This window comes from Sceloporus undulatus, chromosome 6, assembly GCF_019175285.1.
Source record: "Sceloporus undulatus isolate JIND9_A2432 ecotype Alabama chromosome 6, SceUnd_v1.1, whole genome shotgun sequence".
Classification (NCBI taxonomy): Eukaryota; Metazoa; Chordata; class Lepidosauria; order Squamata; family Phrynosomatidae; genus Sceloporus; species Sceloporus undulatus.
In genome coordinates this window covers 95555983-95572976 of record NC_056527.1, presented here as the reverse complement: position 1 = coordinate 95572976, position 16994 = coordinate 95555983, and the positions used below count along the sequence as shown (strand labels likewise).

General features: G+C 40.8%; 1 protein-coding gene across 1 annotated transcript; it reads left to right on the top strand.

Annotated features, from left to right (window-relative positions):
* The first annotated feature begins 1600 nt into the window (after positions 1–1600).
* On the top strand, positions 1601–16621 carry DLX3 (distal-less homeobox 3). The gene is made up of 3 exons (XM_042476182.1): positions 1601–2053; positions 5587–5777; positions 16083–16621. Exons 1-3 carry the CDS (start codon positions 1723–1725, stop codon positions 16428–16430), a joined length of 870 nt encoding a protein of 289 aa, XP_042332116.1. The 5' UTR covers positions 1601–1722; the 3' UTR covers positions 16431–16621.
* The last annotated feature ends 373 nt before the right edge of the window (positions 16622–16994 follow it).

The following is a 16994-nucleotide window of genomic DNA, read 5'->3' as shown; positions in this document are numbered from 1 at the left end:
TATAAAATGCATTTTGAAAGTCACTCAGGTTCCAAATTTTTGCCAGATTTTGAATCTGTATGAAATTCCATTTCATCTTGCACCATATCGACCTAGCCTGAAACAGGCATAGGTAAGATTGTATGAATGGGCAATGAAATATATATGTACACTGTTCAAACTGGTATGTCTTATATGTGTTCATGTACATTACATGTGGAAACACTGACATTTTGGGTCACTTATCTATCACTGTGGGTTAGCAGGCTTGGAAGAACTGAATCCAAATACTGTCTGAGCCAGAAACACCTTTGGTACATGGCCTGTTAATCTCAGTCCCTTATCTGTAAAATGGGAAGACCAGTGTTCTAACTCAGAAGGTTATTATTAGGGGGTGGAGAAACATACACTGGCCTGGATCGAGCCAAAAGGTTAGTCATGATGACATCTCATGGTGGCCAACAAACAAGCGAACCAGTCACAACAAATCTAACTCCTGTTGCTTTCAGTGAGATTTTCACATGATTAATTTTAATTGTGTTTTGCTTTTTCAAAAAGCATTTGGGACAGTAGAGATTCTATTTGCAAATGGACATGTGCTGTAGGAAACCTCTGAGGGTATTCAGAAGAGTCTAAAAAGACAAGTAACACCATTCAGGTAAAACAAACAAAAAACATACAAAACTTCATGACCTAAGATCAACAGTCTCTCTCTCTCTCTCTCTCTCTCTCTCTCTCATACACACACACACACACACACACACACACACAAAACCTACCTTAATAACAACAAGAACAATGCATATTTTAAAATTAACTCAAAAGAGGGATAAATGTAATATCTTGCCCTTTGCTGGCCTACCTACCCACTAGTTGGATGGAAACATCCTTTTTGGGGAGGTCACAGTGCAAAAACCAGCTACAGCAACACATCTTGCAGGAATTCCAAATTCCCCAAAATATGCACCTGAACACAAGTGAACAGAGCATTCCACTTAACATACCTAGGCAGGTACAGCAATTCTACCTCTCTTTCCCCCTTCTCAACTGATGGACCCTACTCATTTAATCCATTTAATCCCCCTTCCAATATATTGATTGAGAGACTTGTGAGGAATGCAGCTAGAAATGAGGGAGATCTAGATATATCCTTGCTTTTGGCATCAGTCTTCGCTCCAAGATCATATATATATGATCTTATGTTATATTATATGTGTGTGTGCATATGCATGTGTGTATTTCAAGAACAGTAGGTGCCTGTGTGTGCCTGTATGTGTAAGAGGGTGCATTCCTTTATTTTTTCATCTGCTCTTTTTTAAAAATAGATATATTTTAAACGCACACACATACATATGATAGAAAGAAGGGGGGAGAGAGAGACAAGAAGCTGTTTTGCCTGCGAGGCAATATTTCTGGAGCCAATCGGAATGTAGCATCCACCCTTCCCTACTCCCTAATTAAAGGGTTTAACCAAGCTGGCTAGGTTGGATTTCTTACACATTTTCCCTGGAGGAGGATAGCAGCAAGCAGGAGCAACAGCAGCAACAGCAGCTATGACTGGAGCAATGACTGAGTAAGCCTGCTCAGGAGGAAGAGGAGGAGGAGGAGAGGTGGAGAACTTTTTTCCCTCCCCCCACAAAAAACAACACACAACTCCTTGCAACCTTGCATACTTTTGTTTGGCTTCCCCTTGTCCAAAGTTTGGGGCCTTCCCTTGGTGGGGCCCTTCACCTTCTTCCCATCATGAGTGGATCCTTCGATAAGAAGATCACCAGCATCTTGACGGACATCTCCAGTTCTCTCAGTTGCCATGCGGCCACCAAGGACTCTCCGACCCTACCTGAATCATCCATCACGGATCTGGGTTACTACAGCACCCCGCATAACCAGCACGAGTACTACCCTAGCCAAGCGTACACCCAGCCAATGAATCCCTATGCCTACCACCCTCAGTTTAACCTCAATGGACTTGGGGGTGGTGGGACCTACTCCCCTAAATCTGATTACCCTTACAGCACCTCGTACAGGCAATATGGATCTTTCCGGGACCAACAGTTGCCCAGTCAAGAAACAGGTAAGGTTAATTATTATTTTATTCTTTTTGTCCCCATCTCTCTACTAGCCTAGAAATGAATCAAGAGTTTGTAAGGCTGAAGAGCAATAGGACTGAAAGGATTTGCGATTGAAAATAATGGTGATGTTTTTCCTAGAGCCCAAGAAGCTTCTGTAATGTAAATTCTCTCCCCCTATTCTCTTGAAGATTTATTTATTTTTTCAAAGATAAGGGAAGGAAAAGAACATCTATTCTGGCCTCAGAAAGTATTGTTAGATTGAAAAAATTGGAGTCAGTGTCCAAATTTACTCTAGCACACCAGGCAATCCAATGTACACAATCCAGATGTGACCCTGCTGGATGGCTCATGTGTGTGTGCCCTCCATCCCCCAATTTACCCACTCCCCTCATATGCCCTTAGGGGCTTGCTATTGTTATATGTTTGGACACCACTTGAACATGTCACCTGCCCCATCAATGCACTTATCCTTCAGCATTAATGAACTGAAACTAGAATTCTATTTTTTGACATCAGAAAGCACACACTCACACAAAACTCGCAACTGAAGTGCAGATAAATGTAGCAGGGTGCAGATGGGAAGGAAAAATTGCCTTGCAACTTCATTTCCCTTTCACTTGACTGGAAAAGCAAAAACAAAAAGGAGAGACATGGAATTGGCTCTTTAGTCTTATGTGGATTTCACAGTCAGAGGAGGCTCCTGCAACTCAAAGTTCCAGGTTGAGAGGGGAATTCACCAAATGAAGCAATGAAAGCTGCAATTCTGTTGCCACATTACCCAGGAGTAAACACCACTACTTCTGAAAAGAGAGATATAGGATTTACAGTAATTGTTAGATTCCATTAAGGATGCGCTACCTTTGCCCAGTTGTATAATGGGGATCAGAGAAGTATGTGAAGCCAGCCTTTGTTTTCTCGGTTCATTTCTCCCATCTACTTTGGAGACTAAAAAGTTCCAAGAAATCCCAGATCTAAAACATCTAATCTGCTCTCTTCTTTAATATTATAAGCTGTTTTATGAATCTAGATTGATGGTTTGTTTTTCTGCAACGGAGCCGTGGTTTAGGATGGCAAAGTTCCTTATGATTTGTTCAATGGAGACTTGGATATCCCTCCTTGCTTGGAACAAACTACCTTGGCAGATCAAGTGATTTTTATTTTAAGGTGAAACAAATATACTTTCTCCTTTTTAAAAAATCCCACAGATCTATTCTGAGACTGCCTCTCACCAATGTTGCTACATATTTACTTCCTGTGAGAAGCTGTTTCTCTCCCACTCACACAAAATAAGGATCCAGCATTTGCTATTCCACCTCCTAAAGTATTGAAACAGTAACACGCCACTGTTTGGAGACGTCTGGTGAAGGGGGGGGGGCAATCTATTTGGTTAGTTTAATAAAATAAGGAAAGCAGCAGACTAGAACTGAAATACTGAAAGATTACAAAATACTGGGCTGTTTAAGTTTCTTACACTGAGACTGTGGAAAGTATAGACAGTGGAGTGTAGCGGGGCATTAACTGAAAGCCGTTGTGCTTGCTTGCAAGTAAATAGCTTTGGGATGGAGGGTCTAAAGGTGAGAAATGTTTCTATCTCCAAGCAAAACTAAGCATACCTATTTTGTGAGCCGAGAGACCAAAGATGCTGGCAGGCCATTTGAGGCCTAAAATTCACGCCCGCACTCTCCACAAATATTTCAGGAAGGGAACATGGGGGCTGTGTGGTTCCGACTGTCCCCACGTAACCGGACAATGCTTCCTGCCAAGGAGAAAAAGAAAATACATCAGAGATCTTGGTAGACAGAGAAATGATGAAGACCATTCAAATGTGTTTTCAAAAGGGGCCAAGCTGGATAAAAATGGAAGGAGAGAGAAAGAAATTTGTAAGGTTTGAAGTGAACAAAACCAGCTAGGCGAAAGCTGGCGATTTTTTCCCCTTCGCACGACAACCTGGGGCTTGTTAGTGTTAAAAAGAAGATCAGGTTTTTAAAAAGAGAGAAAATAAATACAAAGTGGTGCATGAGTGTGTGAGTGGAAGAAATTTTGAAATGAAAAGCCACACAACTGGAAAATAGAAGTCAGAGGAAGGTTAAAACACTGAACAATTTTGATTTAAAAATTATAAATTACACCAGAGTTAATGCAATTCTGAATTTTTAACGTTGGAATCTGGCCCTTCTTTTAAGTAGTTACAAATGAACCTTGGGGGACAGCTTTTGTTTCGGTAGCCTTTATTAGGTCTATAACTGATTGTATCTCATAAGAAAACAGTATTTGTTGGACCAAAGCAACCCTTGAGGTACGAGTCAGAATTAGGTGAATTAATTGTTCAGAGTGATGAATATACAAACAAGTTTGCTACAGTCCCATACAGAATGACTGGGGAGTAAGTTCTGTTGACTTTGGTGGGCTTACTTATGAGTAAACATGCTTAGGATGGCAGTATGTGTGCCTTCCTTCCATGATGTGCTATAGACACCTCATTCTACCTCCCACCACAGATCTGGTCCTAAACAATTGGTATTATTTATTTACTAAAACATTTATTCCCCATAATATATCAAAAGATTTCAAGACAAGATTATGACAGAACTGGGGGATAATCCAAAGCCGTGGCACATGCTACAGAAATGCCAAGATAAAAAAGAAAATATTTCAGACCTTTTGATTGATCTAATAAAAACAGTGTGGCATAACTGTAGGAGGACAAAACAAAGGCATTCCCCCTCCAATGAAACGTTTATCACCAACAAAATTTCCCTGTACTTCCCAAATTTCTAACATTCCAGAAAGTATGAGATTGAAAAGCATTCACATTTAGAACTCTTGCATTTGTCGTGTTCACACTCCCTGGATTACTTTTCCTGTCTCTTTTCTTTGGATGCCTAAACTATATTTTTAAATGCTCGGTTGAAATTTCAAGTTACTGCAAGGCTATAAATTTGGTGACTGAATGGGGGTTTCATTTTACCTCCCTCCCTGTAGCTTCACTCCTCAGTTTTGGTTCTTTTCTTTTCTTTCTTTTTTGTTCTAACCAACAGCTACTTTTGCTTCTCAGAGAAAAGTAAGTGATAGAAGGATGCCATTCAGATATTTCACATGTTGGCTTAATATGTGGGCCTATAATGCCACACACTTGTAGGTATATTGCCTATTTAGAGTGCAAAATTTTCATAGCCCTGAAAAAATATAAAAGAGATCACAAACTGGACATCCCAGTTATTTGTGGAGTTAGAGTAGATTGCCATCCTCCAACCACAAGCCTCTTTATAGATCTGGTTAAACATATGGGGACTTTCCATTAGATTGCTGCTTTGTATCAGATTTTCATTCATTGCCAACTCCAGCAGACAAGGGTTTAAAATTTGTATTCTTTTGCCGATGAATAATGTACCTAAAAGTGAGAATGCAGGAAAATTTCTTTTTCTCCAGTCATGCCAACAGTTTGCCCTGATTTTTGACTCTCGTGTTGTCTCTCCCCCCCCCTCTTCCCCCATTTACTGCTTTTGCCCACCCTCTCCCCACCCTGACTCTGCAGTTTCAGTGAAGGAAGAACCGGAACCAGAAGTGCGGATGGTCAATGGAAAACCCAAAAAAATCCGAAAGCCGCGCACAATTTACTCTAGCTACCAGCTGGCTGCCCTGCAAAGGAGATTCCAGAAGGCTCAGTACTTGGCACTGCCAGAGAGGGCAGAATTGGCTGCACAGCTTGGACTGACCCAGACACAGGTAGAACTCCAGCAACAAAGCCCAGCACACACAGTTCTGTTTAGCTTTCTGCCTTTGTTTGGGGAAATAAAGTTTGTAAGAGCATGAAACGTGAACAATATCTAAGAGGGAAAAGCAGAAATTAATGGGCCAGAGGATAGGAGTTTTTGTGGGGAAAGAGCAGGGGGACTAGCCGGACTTTTACAAAAGAGGAAACACAAAACTGATAAAATAATTATGCTGTTTAAGATGCTTTTTTGTTTGCTTTTGAGACAAGTCTTCCTTCTGGATTTCATGATCGCCTTTAGGTTTCCAGGCTGCTCAAGTCCAGATCCATTGGAACAAAGACTGCCATTACATTGCAGAGTTAATGTACACACTGCTTTAACTGCCATGGCTCAGTGCTATGGAATTCAGGAGTTTGTATTTTTGTGAGATATTTAGCCTCTGTCGGAGAGCTCTGGTGCCACAACAATGCCAGGAGTCCATCGCACTGAGCCATGGTGGTGAATTAATTCTACAGTGTGACAACAGCCAAAAATAGCTTTTTGCAGTTATAAGATGTGAGCAGATGTTTTGACTTTCCAGGTGAAATCAAGTCACCCGCCTCTAGTCTTTGACACTCTTCTTTTCATCAAGAGGTTTTGTGTAAAGTTTCTTCCCCACCTTCTGCTTTAGCACCTGCTTATTCACCCTCTTTTGTCCCCAGCACTTCCAATCTCTACTTATGCAGGAATTTCTGTTTGTTTTGGTTCTTTACCCATACCAAACCAATCTTTCAGTTCTTCGTCAAGCTAGTCATATGGATTTTTGGTGTTCCAGATGAGGCCCTTTCAGCTTCAGGAGTTAGCAGCGAGTATGTTTTACATTTCATGGCATCACAGCAATGGGTTCAGATGGGAGGAATCCGTGAGAAGTGAGAGAGGACCAGAAGTGTCACCACAAGAGAGAGGTGCAGGAATTTGCATTATGATAGCAATGACCTTACAAAAAAAGCACATGTTACGGTAGATGGAAATAATACTGATAGAAACATAGGAAGCAATCTGGGATGAACAATGATTTTTCCCCATTATTATTATTATTATTATTATTATTATTATTATTATTCTGCCGCTAAAACAGTTACAATGGCTGTAAAAAATAAAGCTGAAAGTCTGGTAAATGAGTTATAATATTAAAGCACCACTGAATTTTAAAACATGAAAAGCCATTTAGAAATGTGAAAATGCAGATGAAAATGCAGCATACGTGCCCTATTTTAAACGACTCCCACAATCAATTAATAATGGAATTCTTGTTCAAATAAACAAATATGTGTTGGCCAGGAAAAGGAGAGCAGAGAGAGCATCCCATGGAAGGGACTTCCTCAACCTGGGAACAGCCACCAAGAAGGCTTTCTCCTGTGTCCTCACCAGTAAGGTCTGTACTTGTTGTAGTGCGACCAAGAGAAAGCCCTCCCCCAAGGATCTCAAGTCACTGGCAGGTGCTTATATAGAGATGCAATACTTTGGACAGTCTGGACCTATGACATGTAGGGTTTTATAGGTCATAAGCAGCACTTTGAATTGTGCCTGAAAATGAACTGGCAGCCAATTAAGCTGTTTGAAAAGAGAGAGATGTTTCCCTATAATGGCCCCAGTCTTCACTCCAACTGCAGAATTTTGGACCTCCTGATATTTCCGAGCAGATTCTAAAGCTTGCCCCATGTAGGGTGTGTTTAGTCCAAACATGGAAGCCAAGTCTCTTCCCCCTGCTATTCTCCAACTCGTATCTGGCAGAGAATCAAAGATCCAGAATGGTATGCTGATTGTCCAGAAAGATGTAGGAGAACTGCTGCAGGAAATGCGTGGGTGGAGCAATGCAACTTATGTGTTTTGGTAGCTTTCTTTTATATCTCCTGTAGTCAAAAGAGTGGGAGCTTAGGCTGAGGGATGTGGTGACTGTGAGGAGGAAGTTGGCTTGCGTGGCAGGTGGGAAGGTATTGTTCATCTTCAGAGCAGGGATGGAAGCTGCCTGGTCCTCTGGCTGTTGTTGGATTTCATCTCCCAGTCCCCCTAGCCAAGATATCTGGTACTGAGGGTGGATAGCAGTTGCAGTCCAACAACATTAGGTAGGATACACATCTTCCATCTCTAGATAAATGCATGTAAGAGGTCAAATCAATAGTGATAGGAAGACTGGTTCAGCTTAACAGTTGTTAATCAGCAGAAGGTACACTGTCCCAAATGCAATTTTCTGCATATCCTTTATGCTTTGTTTTTCTAGACACAAAACACTTCTGTTCTTTTGTTCAGCTACACAGTCTCTTAAGATGGCTATCCACCCTCCTCCTAATAACAATAGCTAATGCAAAGAGAGAGAGAGAGAGAGAGAGAGAGAGAGAACTTAGAATAGTCATTGGAATACAATTCCCAAAATCATCCAGACAACATGGTCAGTAATTTTTCCATACTCTGCCTGGGAGCCATTTAATACCTATTTCCAAATGAACATGGACAGGATCAGACTGTAAATCATCTAATTTTCTTGGCTTGGTCTTATATTATTCAAAGTACTGAGGTAGTTTTTATGGGGATAGTCTGGCTGGAGGCTTCTGAATGTCATAGTCCAAAACCTAATTTTTTCCAAGTTCTTTTATCAAGTATGTGTGGGGAGGTTTTCCTACTAGAATCCCCAAATAACCCAACCAACAGTTTAGTGATTAATTTTGAATTTCAGGCATTCATCACGGCAATTCTGTAAGGAAGGTCCAAAACTGTAGGTAGCTGTGTTGATCTATTTTTGAAAAAATAAATAAAATAGTAGCTTCTAGTTACAGGACTGCAGATAATCTCAGAGGGAATAGAGGAATCCAAGGGGGTAGTGGCAGCAGATAATGTTATACTGTCTGCCTATCAAAACATCACAGGCAAAACCTGTGAGATTCTACTATGCTACTTGGCCCAATGCAACTGAGCTCAAAGTCTTAGGATGGAAGTATCCACTCATGGTTAACTGAAGTTTTCCTTCTTTGACTAACCTATTTTAGGTGGAATAGAGTTTGGAAATAATTTTGCTCACATTGTTGTTGAAAATTAGTAACACATATACCTTTCTGGTCACCCAGACACCAGTCGATATTCTACCTATTCCTAGTCTACCTTCTGCCCATTCCTGACCGAAAGGACATATGTTATTTCATTTGAAATGAATTACTTTCAGTTGGTCAGAAACCAAACTTGTTAGATTGTGTTCCATCAACAGCTAGTGAAAACCTCCAAAGATGAAGGATGCTTTAAAGTTAATTCTTGAAATCTTTTTTATCCTGACCACATTTGCTTGAAAGTAAGGTTTGTTGATTAACTCGCTCAAGCTCAGTAGTATGTTTTCTTCAGAAGAAATTCTCACTGGCTCTCACTCTTAGGGTGCCTCTGCACTGGGGAATAATGCAGTTTGACATTACTTCAAGTGCTGTAGCTCCATCCTACCGAATTCTGGGGTTTGCAGTTTTGTGAGGCATCAGCGCTCTTTGGCAGAGAAGGCTAAAGATTTTGTACAAACCCCAAGATTCCATAGGATGGAGCTACAGCACTTAAAGTGCATTATTTCTACAGTGTAGATGCATCTTTAGTCATGCTTAGAGCAGGCCCATTGATACCAACAGGATTTATGCAACACATGCTTCAAAACCCCATAAATTTCAGTGGGACTAGTCAATATGTGACCCAGTCTGTATCTATTCCAATGTATGCAATTATTCCCAACTAAGTTCCTGTAAGATCACAGTATTACTTTCAAGTAAAAGCTTGGAGAGAAGTTTGAATGATTATTTGATTGTTTTCATGAGGAAAGATGGGGAAACTCTCAGTCTTTGATATAATTTTGGAAGAACCTTGTCACCTTCCAGATGTTTTTGGACTCCAGTTCCTATCAGCTCTGTCCAGCATGACTAAAGGTCAGGCATGATGGGAATGACATTTAGCTGGCTATAGGACCTTCATCTGTATTTGAAATGGTCTGGGGTATGGATAGTACCTGTTTTCGAGAAGTCATAGAATTGCTTATAGAAGGCCCCCATCCTTCTGTATATCTTTTTTGGAGCAGAATCTAGCAATCCTAATAAGCCAAGGGATATTTTGTCAATTTCTCTTACTCCTGAGGAAGATTTATCTCAAAAAGCTGATTACTTTTGATGCACTTTGGGCAGGCAGTGATATCTGGGCAGGAGAAACAGGGTGACATGTAGGAAAGTTGACCTCCATTCCCTCTCTCATTCGCTCCAGTGCAAGCACCCAGATCAGTTCAAAAAGGATTCGTTCATTTTCCTTGCCTAATAATGTTTAGCCCTGGAAAATCTTTCCTTTGTAACCCCAAGCTACAATGCCACTATAAAGATTCCCAGGCATATGCAGAGTGCTTTCCTCATCCTCATTGAATCATCCTACTGCTTTTCCTTCACAAACATCTGCAATTATAGTAATCAATTGAAGACTGAAATCATAACATCTCTTTTTCTGAAAACAAATATGGAGGAGTAGGATGAGAAATAAGAAATCAATGAAATTTGCCACCAACCCTTTGGTAAGGATGAAGTTTTGATCCCATTCTCACCATTCAAGAGCAGACCTTGTGATTCTTTCTACCTGTTACTTCACAGTGTGACTGGACTCTTTCACGTATTTTATTTTGTTTGCTATGGTATATCAGCGCTGCAAAATATATTCACACATATAGGGATGACGCTCATCTCATCCTAGTACAACCTGCTTTTCAGACATTTTTCAGGGTGGAGGAAGAGAGAGATCTGGCTACACTTGAAAAGCATCCTCATGACCAGTTTACCCTGCTTTAAATGTCTGACAAAAGCTGTGCTAAAATGTCCAGTAAAAGTTAAGTCTCAAAGCCAGAGCTTGAAAGAGTTAATTTTTTTTACCTTGTCTCCCAGAATTCCCTGGTTCATCAAGGCTACTTTTATGGGCTGTAGTCCAAAAAAGGAACTTATACAAGTTCTAAAACAAATTGTATGAATACTGTACCTTTGTAGTCAGCAAATGATGGCTGAGAGATGTGTTTCCATTTTGGCTGAGCAGAAATGAAAGTTTCTCTTGTTATCAGTGATACAGATGTTTGTTTGTTTGTTTACAAGAATTAGCTTACAGGAACTAAAATCTCAATGTTCGTTGAAGTATTTTAAAAATAATATAGAGTCTTAAAAGACTAATGAGTTTTACTTGGCCTAAACTTTGGTAAGCAACAACCCAAAAAACATTCTGCCACAAAAATGTGTCAGTTTCTGAGATGTCACAAGGCTCTTTGTTGTTTTTACTGCAACGGACTTTTCTCACTACACTATACAGCCATCACTGTATCCTATGAGATCCTGGAATTTGCACTATGGTAGGCACTAGAGCTCTCTGATTAAAGTACTTACTCTCCCTAAACTGCAAATCACAGGATTCCATATGATGCTTTCATGGCAGTTAAAGTGGAATCATAGCATTATAACTATATAGTGTGAAGGGCCCCAAATATGACTCCATGGGAATTAAAATATTTAGGGGATTCTATTAATTCACCATATTCAGTATGATTTGTTGTTGTTATGTGCATTCAAGTTGGCCTTGACTTATGGAGACTGTATCCTAAGGTTTTCTTGGCAAGATTTATTCAAAAGAGGTTTGTCACTGCCTCCCTTTAAGGCTGAGAAGGTGTCATTTGCCCAAGGACAATCAGTGGGTTTCCCTGGCTGAGTGGAGATTTGAACCCTGGTCTTCCACACTCCTAGTCTAATACTACACCATGCTGTCTCTTATTCACATTTTATTTTTAATGTTTAGATTGAACATCTGTTATTGGAAGTGAACCCAGAACTTAGAAAAAGTCACTTTTCCCAATTATCTCTTAGCCTACATCATGACTTTTTCAAGTTCTGGATGAAATGGAAGACTATATCTAAGTTGGATTTCTACAAGTCATCTCTGGTTGGTGACCAGACATGGCCTCTTCTGATTCCACCAAGCTTAGGATGCATCCTACATTCAGACACGAAGCTTGCTTGTTTTCCTTCTTCTGAATATAGGCCCTCCTTCTTAAGCAGGTCACTGAGGGAGTGCTGAAGAAGCTAGGATGGAATGCAAAGCTGGTCAAACATACTGACGACAACAAGGCTTCTTAATTGCCTTGATCTAAATAAGGCAGTAGGCTGGCGTGCTTCCGGGTTCAGATAGGCTGAGTGGTGGTGATCGCTTGAAGATGTTGAAAATTGCACCTAGTAAAAATGTTCTCCAGATGAGTCTTGCCATCTCTCTCTCTTCCCCATGGTGACAGTCCTGTGATGGTCAGGAAGGGATTTTTTTCTTAGGGTCAGGTTGGCTAGTAACCCATGGGTATTTTTGATGTGTAGTGTTCTGAGTCATTTGAAGCTTTTGGCTATATACAGGATGGTTTTTGCTCATGGTGACAGTGTTGTCCATGTGATTTGTCAGGGCAAGAATTTCCCCCAAGGACAGATCAACTTGTGGCTGAGAAAAAGACTTGTTCTCTCCTGTAGTGAAGTGCTTGGCTCACTTGCCTGAGTCACCTGGAGCATATTTTTTTTTAATTTGCATGTACCTGTTATTGTCTAAGACAAACTCTGTGAGCTGAACTAGCTGGAAAACTCTTCCTGAACACAGTGCCCACCAGAGGTTCTAGACTTTGTGTCCCATCAGCCTCAGCTAGCACAGGCAACAGTAAGGGATGATGGCATCTGAAATCTAAAACATCTGGTGGATATAAACCTGGTCAGATTGGCATAGGGTGCATCTATGCTGTAGAAATAATGCAATTTGACACCACCTTAAGTGCCATGCCTCCATCCTAGAGAGTATTTTTAATTTTGTGAGGCACCAGGCTAAAGAGCTTGTAAAACTACAAATTTCAGGATTCCATAGGATGGAGCTACAGCACTTAAAATGATGTCAAACTGCATTATTTCTACAGTGTAGATGCACCCAATGTCAGATTAAGGGGAGTAGAATGAGCTTGGGGATTTGTAGCTAGGTTAGGAATGGGAAATGTGCAACTGTCGATATCTCATCATCCCTCATCATTAGCCAAGTTAATGGCAATTCAATATCTGAAGCCACATATCCCCCAGTTGTGTTATTGGTAGCCTATGACTATAAGATAGCATCGGGGAACCTATAATCCTTTCAGATACTTTGTACCACAACACCTAAACCATTGACCATGATGCTTGGTTATGATGAGACTTAAAGTACAAAACCCTTTGAGAGTCAAAGGTTCCCAATCTCTGGTGTAATATTCCCCCTTATTGCTTAGATCCATGGTGGGCAGAGTATAACTCACCAAAATATTATAGCACACCTGTGGCCTTCTGGATGTTGTTGAACACCAGCCATTAGCCCTAGTCAACATGTCCAGTGGTCAGGGATGAATTTAGATGTGATGTGACAATTTCTGGAGGACTACATGTTCTGCAACTGAGCCGAAGTAGAAAGGCTGGGTTTTATTTTCTGCCCGAATGTTGTCTCCTTTGAGTGTCATAAGGATTTATGGGTTAGGAGTTTCTAAGCCGCTTACCAGGATGAGAGGTGTTGCACTAGAGAAAGGTGTATTATTATTATTATTATTATTATTATTATTCACCTTTATTTATAAAGCGCTGTAAATTTACACAGCGCTGTACAAACCAAAAGTGTTGCATGTCTGCTTTTAGGAAACTTTTGCAGTTGAAATTCTCTCTCCTTAAAGCTGACTAACATGCACTATAGGTATTCTGTTCTAAACTTGGTTCGGCAGGACTTTTTCTAAGGACAGAGAACATTGCTTTTTCTTTGGACATGAGGGGGAGCTGTTTCTTTAATCTTAATGGATTTCAGAAATATCTCTGGCTTGAGGGATGGAGTTGATCAGTGGACCCTACTAATTTTTTTCTTCTCCACTTTCCATTTTTGTACTCCCTTTCTGCCTTCCCATTAAGACAGAATTATTTTTTTAAAGTGATTTAGCATAATTCCATCCTTCCTCAACCTTCTTCCTTGTTGGTTTTCTAAACTGGAATATTTTTTGTGGGTATGTCCCACGGTATTTCCTTAGTACAACTTTCATTCATTTTGGTGAGGTTTGCTAAGAGATACTGCTGATGGGTTGTGCCCTGTAGATTAGCCATGTTGGCTGTGGATCATGGGGGCTTATTGACCTCTGCATTTGCAAGGGACTGATTTAGAGAAGACTATGGTAATGCAAGCCCTTTCTACAAGAACTTTGGCTGGCTTTGGGTCATCTCTTCAGTCTTTTGCAACCCTGCTGTTCATCATTTCACTAGTTAATTAATAAACAGGGTACAAATGTTTGAGGCCACAGTTTAATACTGGAAATGACTTGGCTCATAGTACCATGCTGCTAGCTATTTTAGTTTAATCACCCATGTTCTGAGTAGGGGGAAATTACTTTTTTGAACTACAGCTCTATGGCCGGGGGATTCTGGAAGTTGTCAGCCCCTAAAAACAGCTAAAAGGTAGCCCAAATAAGTAACTAATATGCTCCTTCCAAAAGATCTGGCTCTTTCCCAATTAAGCACAAAGGCTTCCAAATGGACTCCTAACTCTTCCTTCTTCCTTGTTTTGATTACAAGCAGTTTCTCTCTCTCTCTCTCTTTCTCTTTTGTTTCTCCCTTTTTCTTTCTTCCCACCCACCACCCACTTTCTTTTGTTCTTCCTCTACTCAATCTCCAAAATGGGGCATGGATACAGGCTCAGCACTATCTATAACATGAGAAGTATTGGAAAGCTTTCCTGTTCATTAGGGCCACCCTTTTAGCCCTACCCTAAATTTCATCATCAAAATCCTCCTCCCAACTCTGACAGCAATCTGTTCTGAGCAAGGCTGTGTCACCCAGGCATTTGCGAAAGAAGACTGTCTTGTGTAGAGCTTGGGACATTTACTTTTTAGACTACAGTTACCAGAATCCATGCTGGCTGAAGGACTGTAAGAATTATATTCCACCAAAATACAACTGAAGTTCTAGATTAAACCCTGTTTCTATGCCTGTGACAGATCTGTTCCCATCACTATTGAGCTACTCATTCCACCCAAAAAGTGTGTCTCCCCACCCCTGCCCTGCAAATTCACATAAGCTCCAAAGCTGCAGTCAGGACAGGAGGATGCAAACAACCTTGTGTGAGTCCATAGAAATTATTTGTTGGATCAAGGACCTGGTAGTTGGATAAACTTTAATTAGAACAGGCCCAATAGAAACAATAAGACTTAAATATATTACGACTGACTTAAGACTCAATTTCACTGAATCTACTCTGTTTTATGGCAAAGCTTGGAGTAACTTGGTGTGTATTTCAGATGGCTCATTGCCTTAGCTGTGATGTCAATCTTCTTTTAAGTTTTGTCTACATGGACTGGCAGCAGCACTCTAGGGTTTCAGGCAGAGGTCTTTGCCGCCTCTACCTGGAGATGCCAGATCTTGAATTTGGTAATTAAAATGAGGTGTTCTGTGTCTGAACTGTAGCCCTTCCATCAAGCAGGAGTAAAAAAACCCCACAACTTTCTTTACATTGATGGAGCAATAACAACACTCTTTAAGACTATGAGTTATGGCCACCCTACAAATGAGAGATCTCCACGAGTAGGTCCTGCAGAATTAGGCTGTGGCTTCCTTTACAGAACCATTATCTTCTTTCACAAAGAGTCAAATATTTTCATGATGAGTCCACAGTATGATAGCCTCTGTTTAGGGCTTGTTCTTGGTCCTTTTATCTTTTGTGTGGTCAGTGGTATCCATAGATCTCTCCTCCACCACCACATTTCAGATTACTTGATCATCCTCCTGTCAGCTTTCTTTGCAAACAAACATAGAAAATAGAAATACTTGGATGAGTCCTAGTTTGATATTTAATTATGTTCTCTTTATGGAGGAAAGGCAGATACAGTGAGGCCTTGTTATACGCTAGGGTTTGGTTCCAAGATCCCCTGTGGATAACAACATCTGTAGATGCTCAAGTCCCATTAAATATAATGACATAGCAAAATGGTGTCCCTTATAAAAAAAATTGGAAAATCAAGGTTTGATATTTAAAATGTATACTTTTTTTTGAACATTTTCAAACCATGGATGCTTGAATCCATGTATAAAAAATCAGGGTATAAGAAGGGCCGACTGTATTTATTTTTCTTGGGAAAAGGTATGGGTAATTCAGCCTTTACTTAAGCCTAGATTCTGTTTTCAATTTTCAGCCAAAAGATCTAGAATTGCCTTGGAAGAGATCATTCAAAATACAACCAAAAGTATGCATTTTTAAAAGATGAAATTGTTCACTCTTTCCTCAGGTGAAGATCTGGTTCCAGAATCGAAGGTCCAAGTTTAAGAAGTTGTACAAAAATGGAGAGGTCCCCTTGGAACACAGCCCCAATAACAGTGACTCCATGGCTTGCAATTCTCCACCATCTCCCACCCTCTGGGACAATAACACCCACAACAACCCAGCCAACAGGAGCCAGCTCCCTCAGCCACTCTCCTATAACTCTCCCCCCAGCTATCTGGAGGATCACAATTCCTGGTACCATCATCAAAACCTGAGCGGGCCTCACATACAACAGCAAGGACCTCCACCCACTTCTAGCTCTATGCATCACCCATCTCCTGGGCCTCCTCCCAATCCTGGAGCAGTATATTAACCTCCTTTGCCTCCTCAACGAAACCAGTGGAGCAGGAAAAAAGGCATGAGGGAGAGAGAGAGGGAGAGACAGACAGAGACAAGTCAAAACTCTTTGATGTGTTTGGTAGGACAAGTACGCATTCCATCCCATCTCAGGAAGAAATGAACTGCAACAGGGTAAAGACATTTGAGAGATCTTCTAACAGCAGAAGAAAGGAGAAAGGGAACGTTGGGTGGGTGGGTTGGTGGGCATGCGGGTGGGAGGGAGAAGGTTTGTGGTCCATGATGTATCTCAACCAAACTGGTTTCACTCAGAACTACTCTACCAACCTTGATTTCCTCCATGGTCTTACTGTGGGAGGTTTCTTCTCCCCATCACCTCTGCCACCTTTGTCAAGAAGACATGCAGTCGGGAGGCTTGACTGTAGAAGAGCCAAAATGCATAGGGCACAACTCCAGATTTCAGGAAGAAACTATATAACTGGTTGACTTGATTCTTCTCATAAGTTCTGCTTATTTTTATTTTTATTTTCTTAACACCAAGCAAAGTGGTTTCAAGAGACATCTTCTTGGAGGGCTTAAC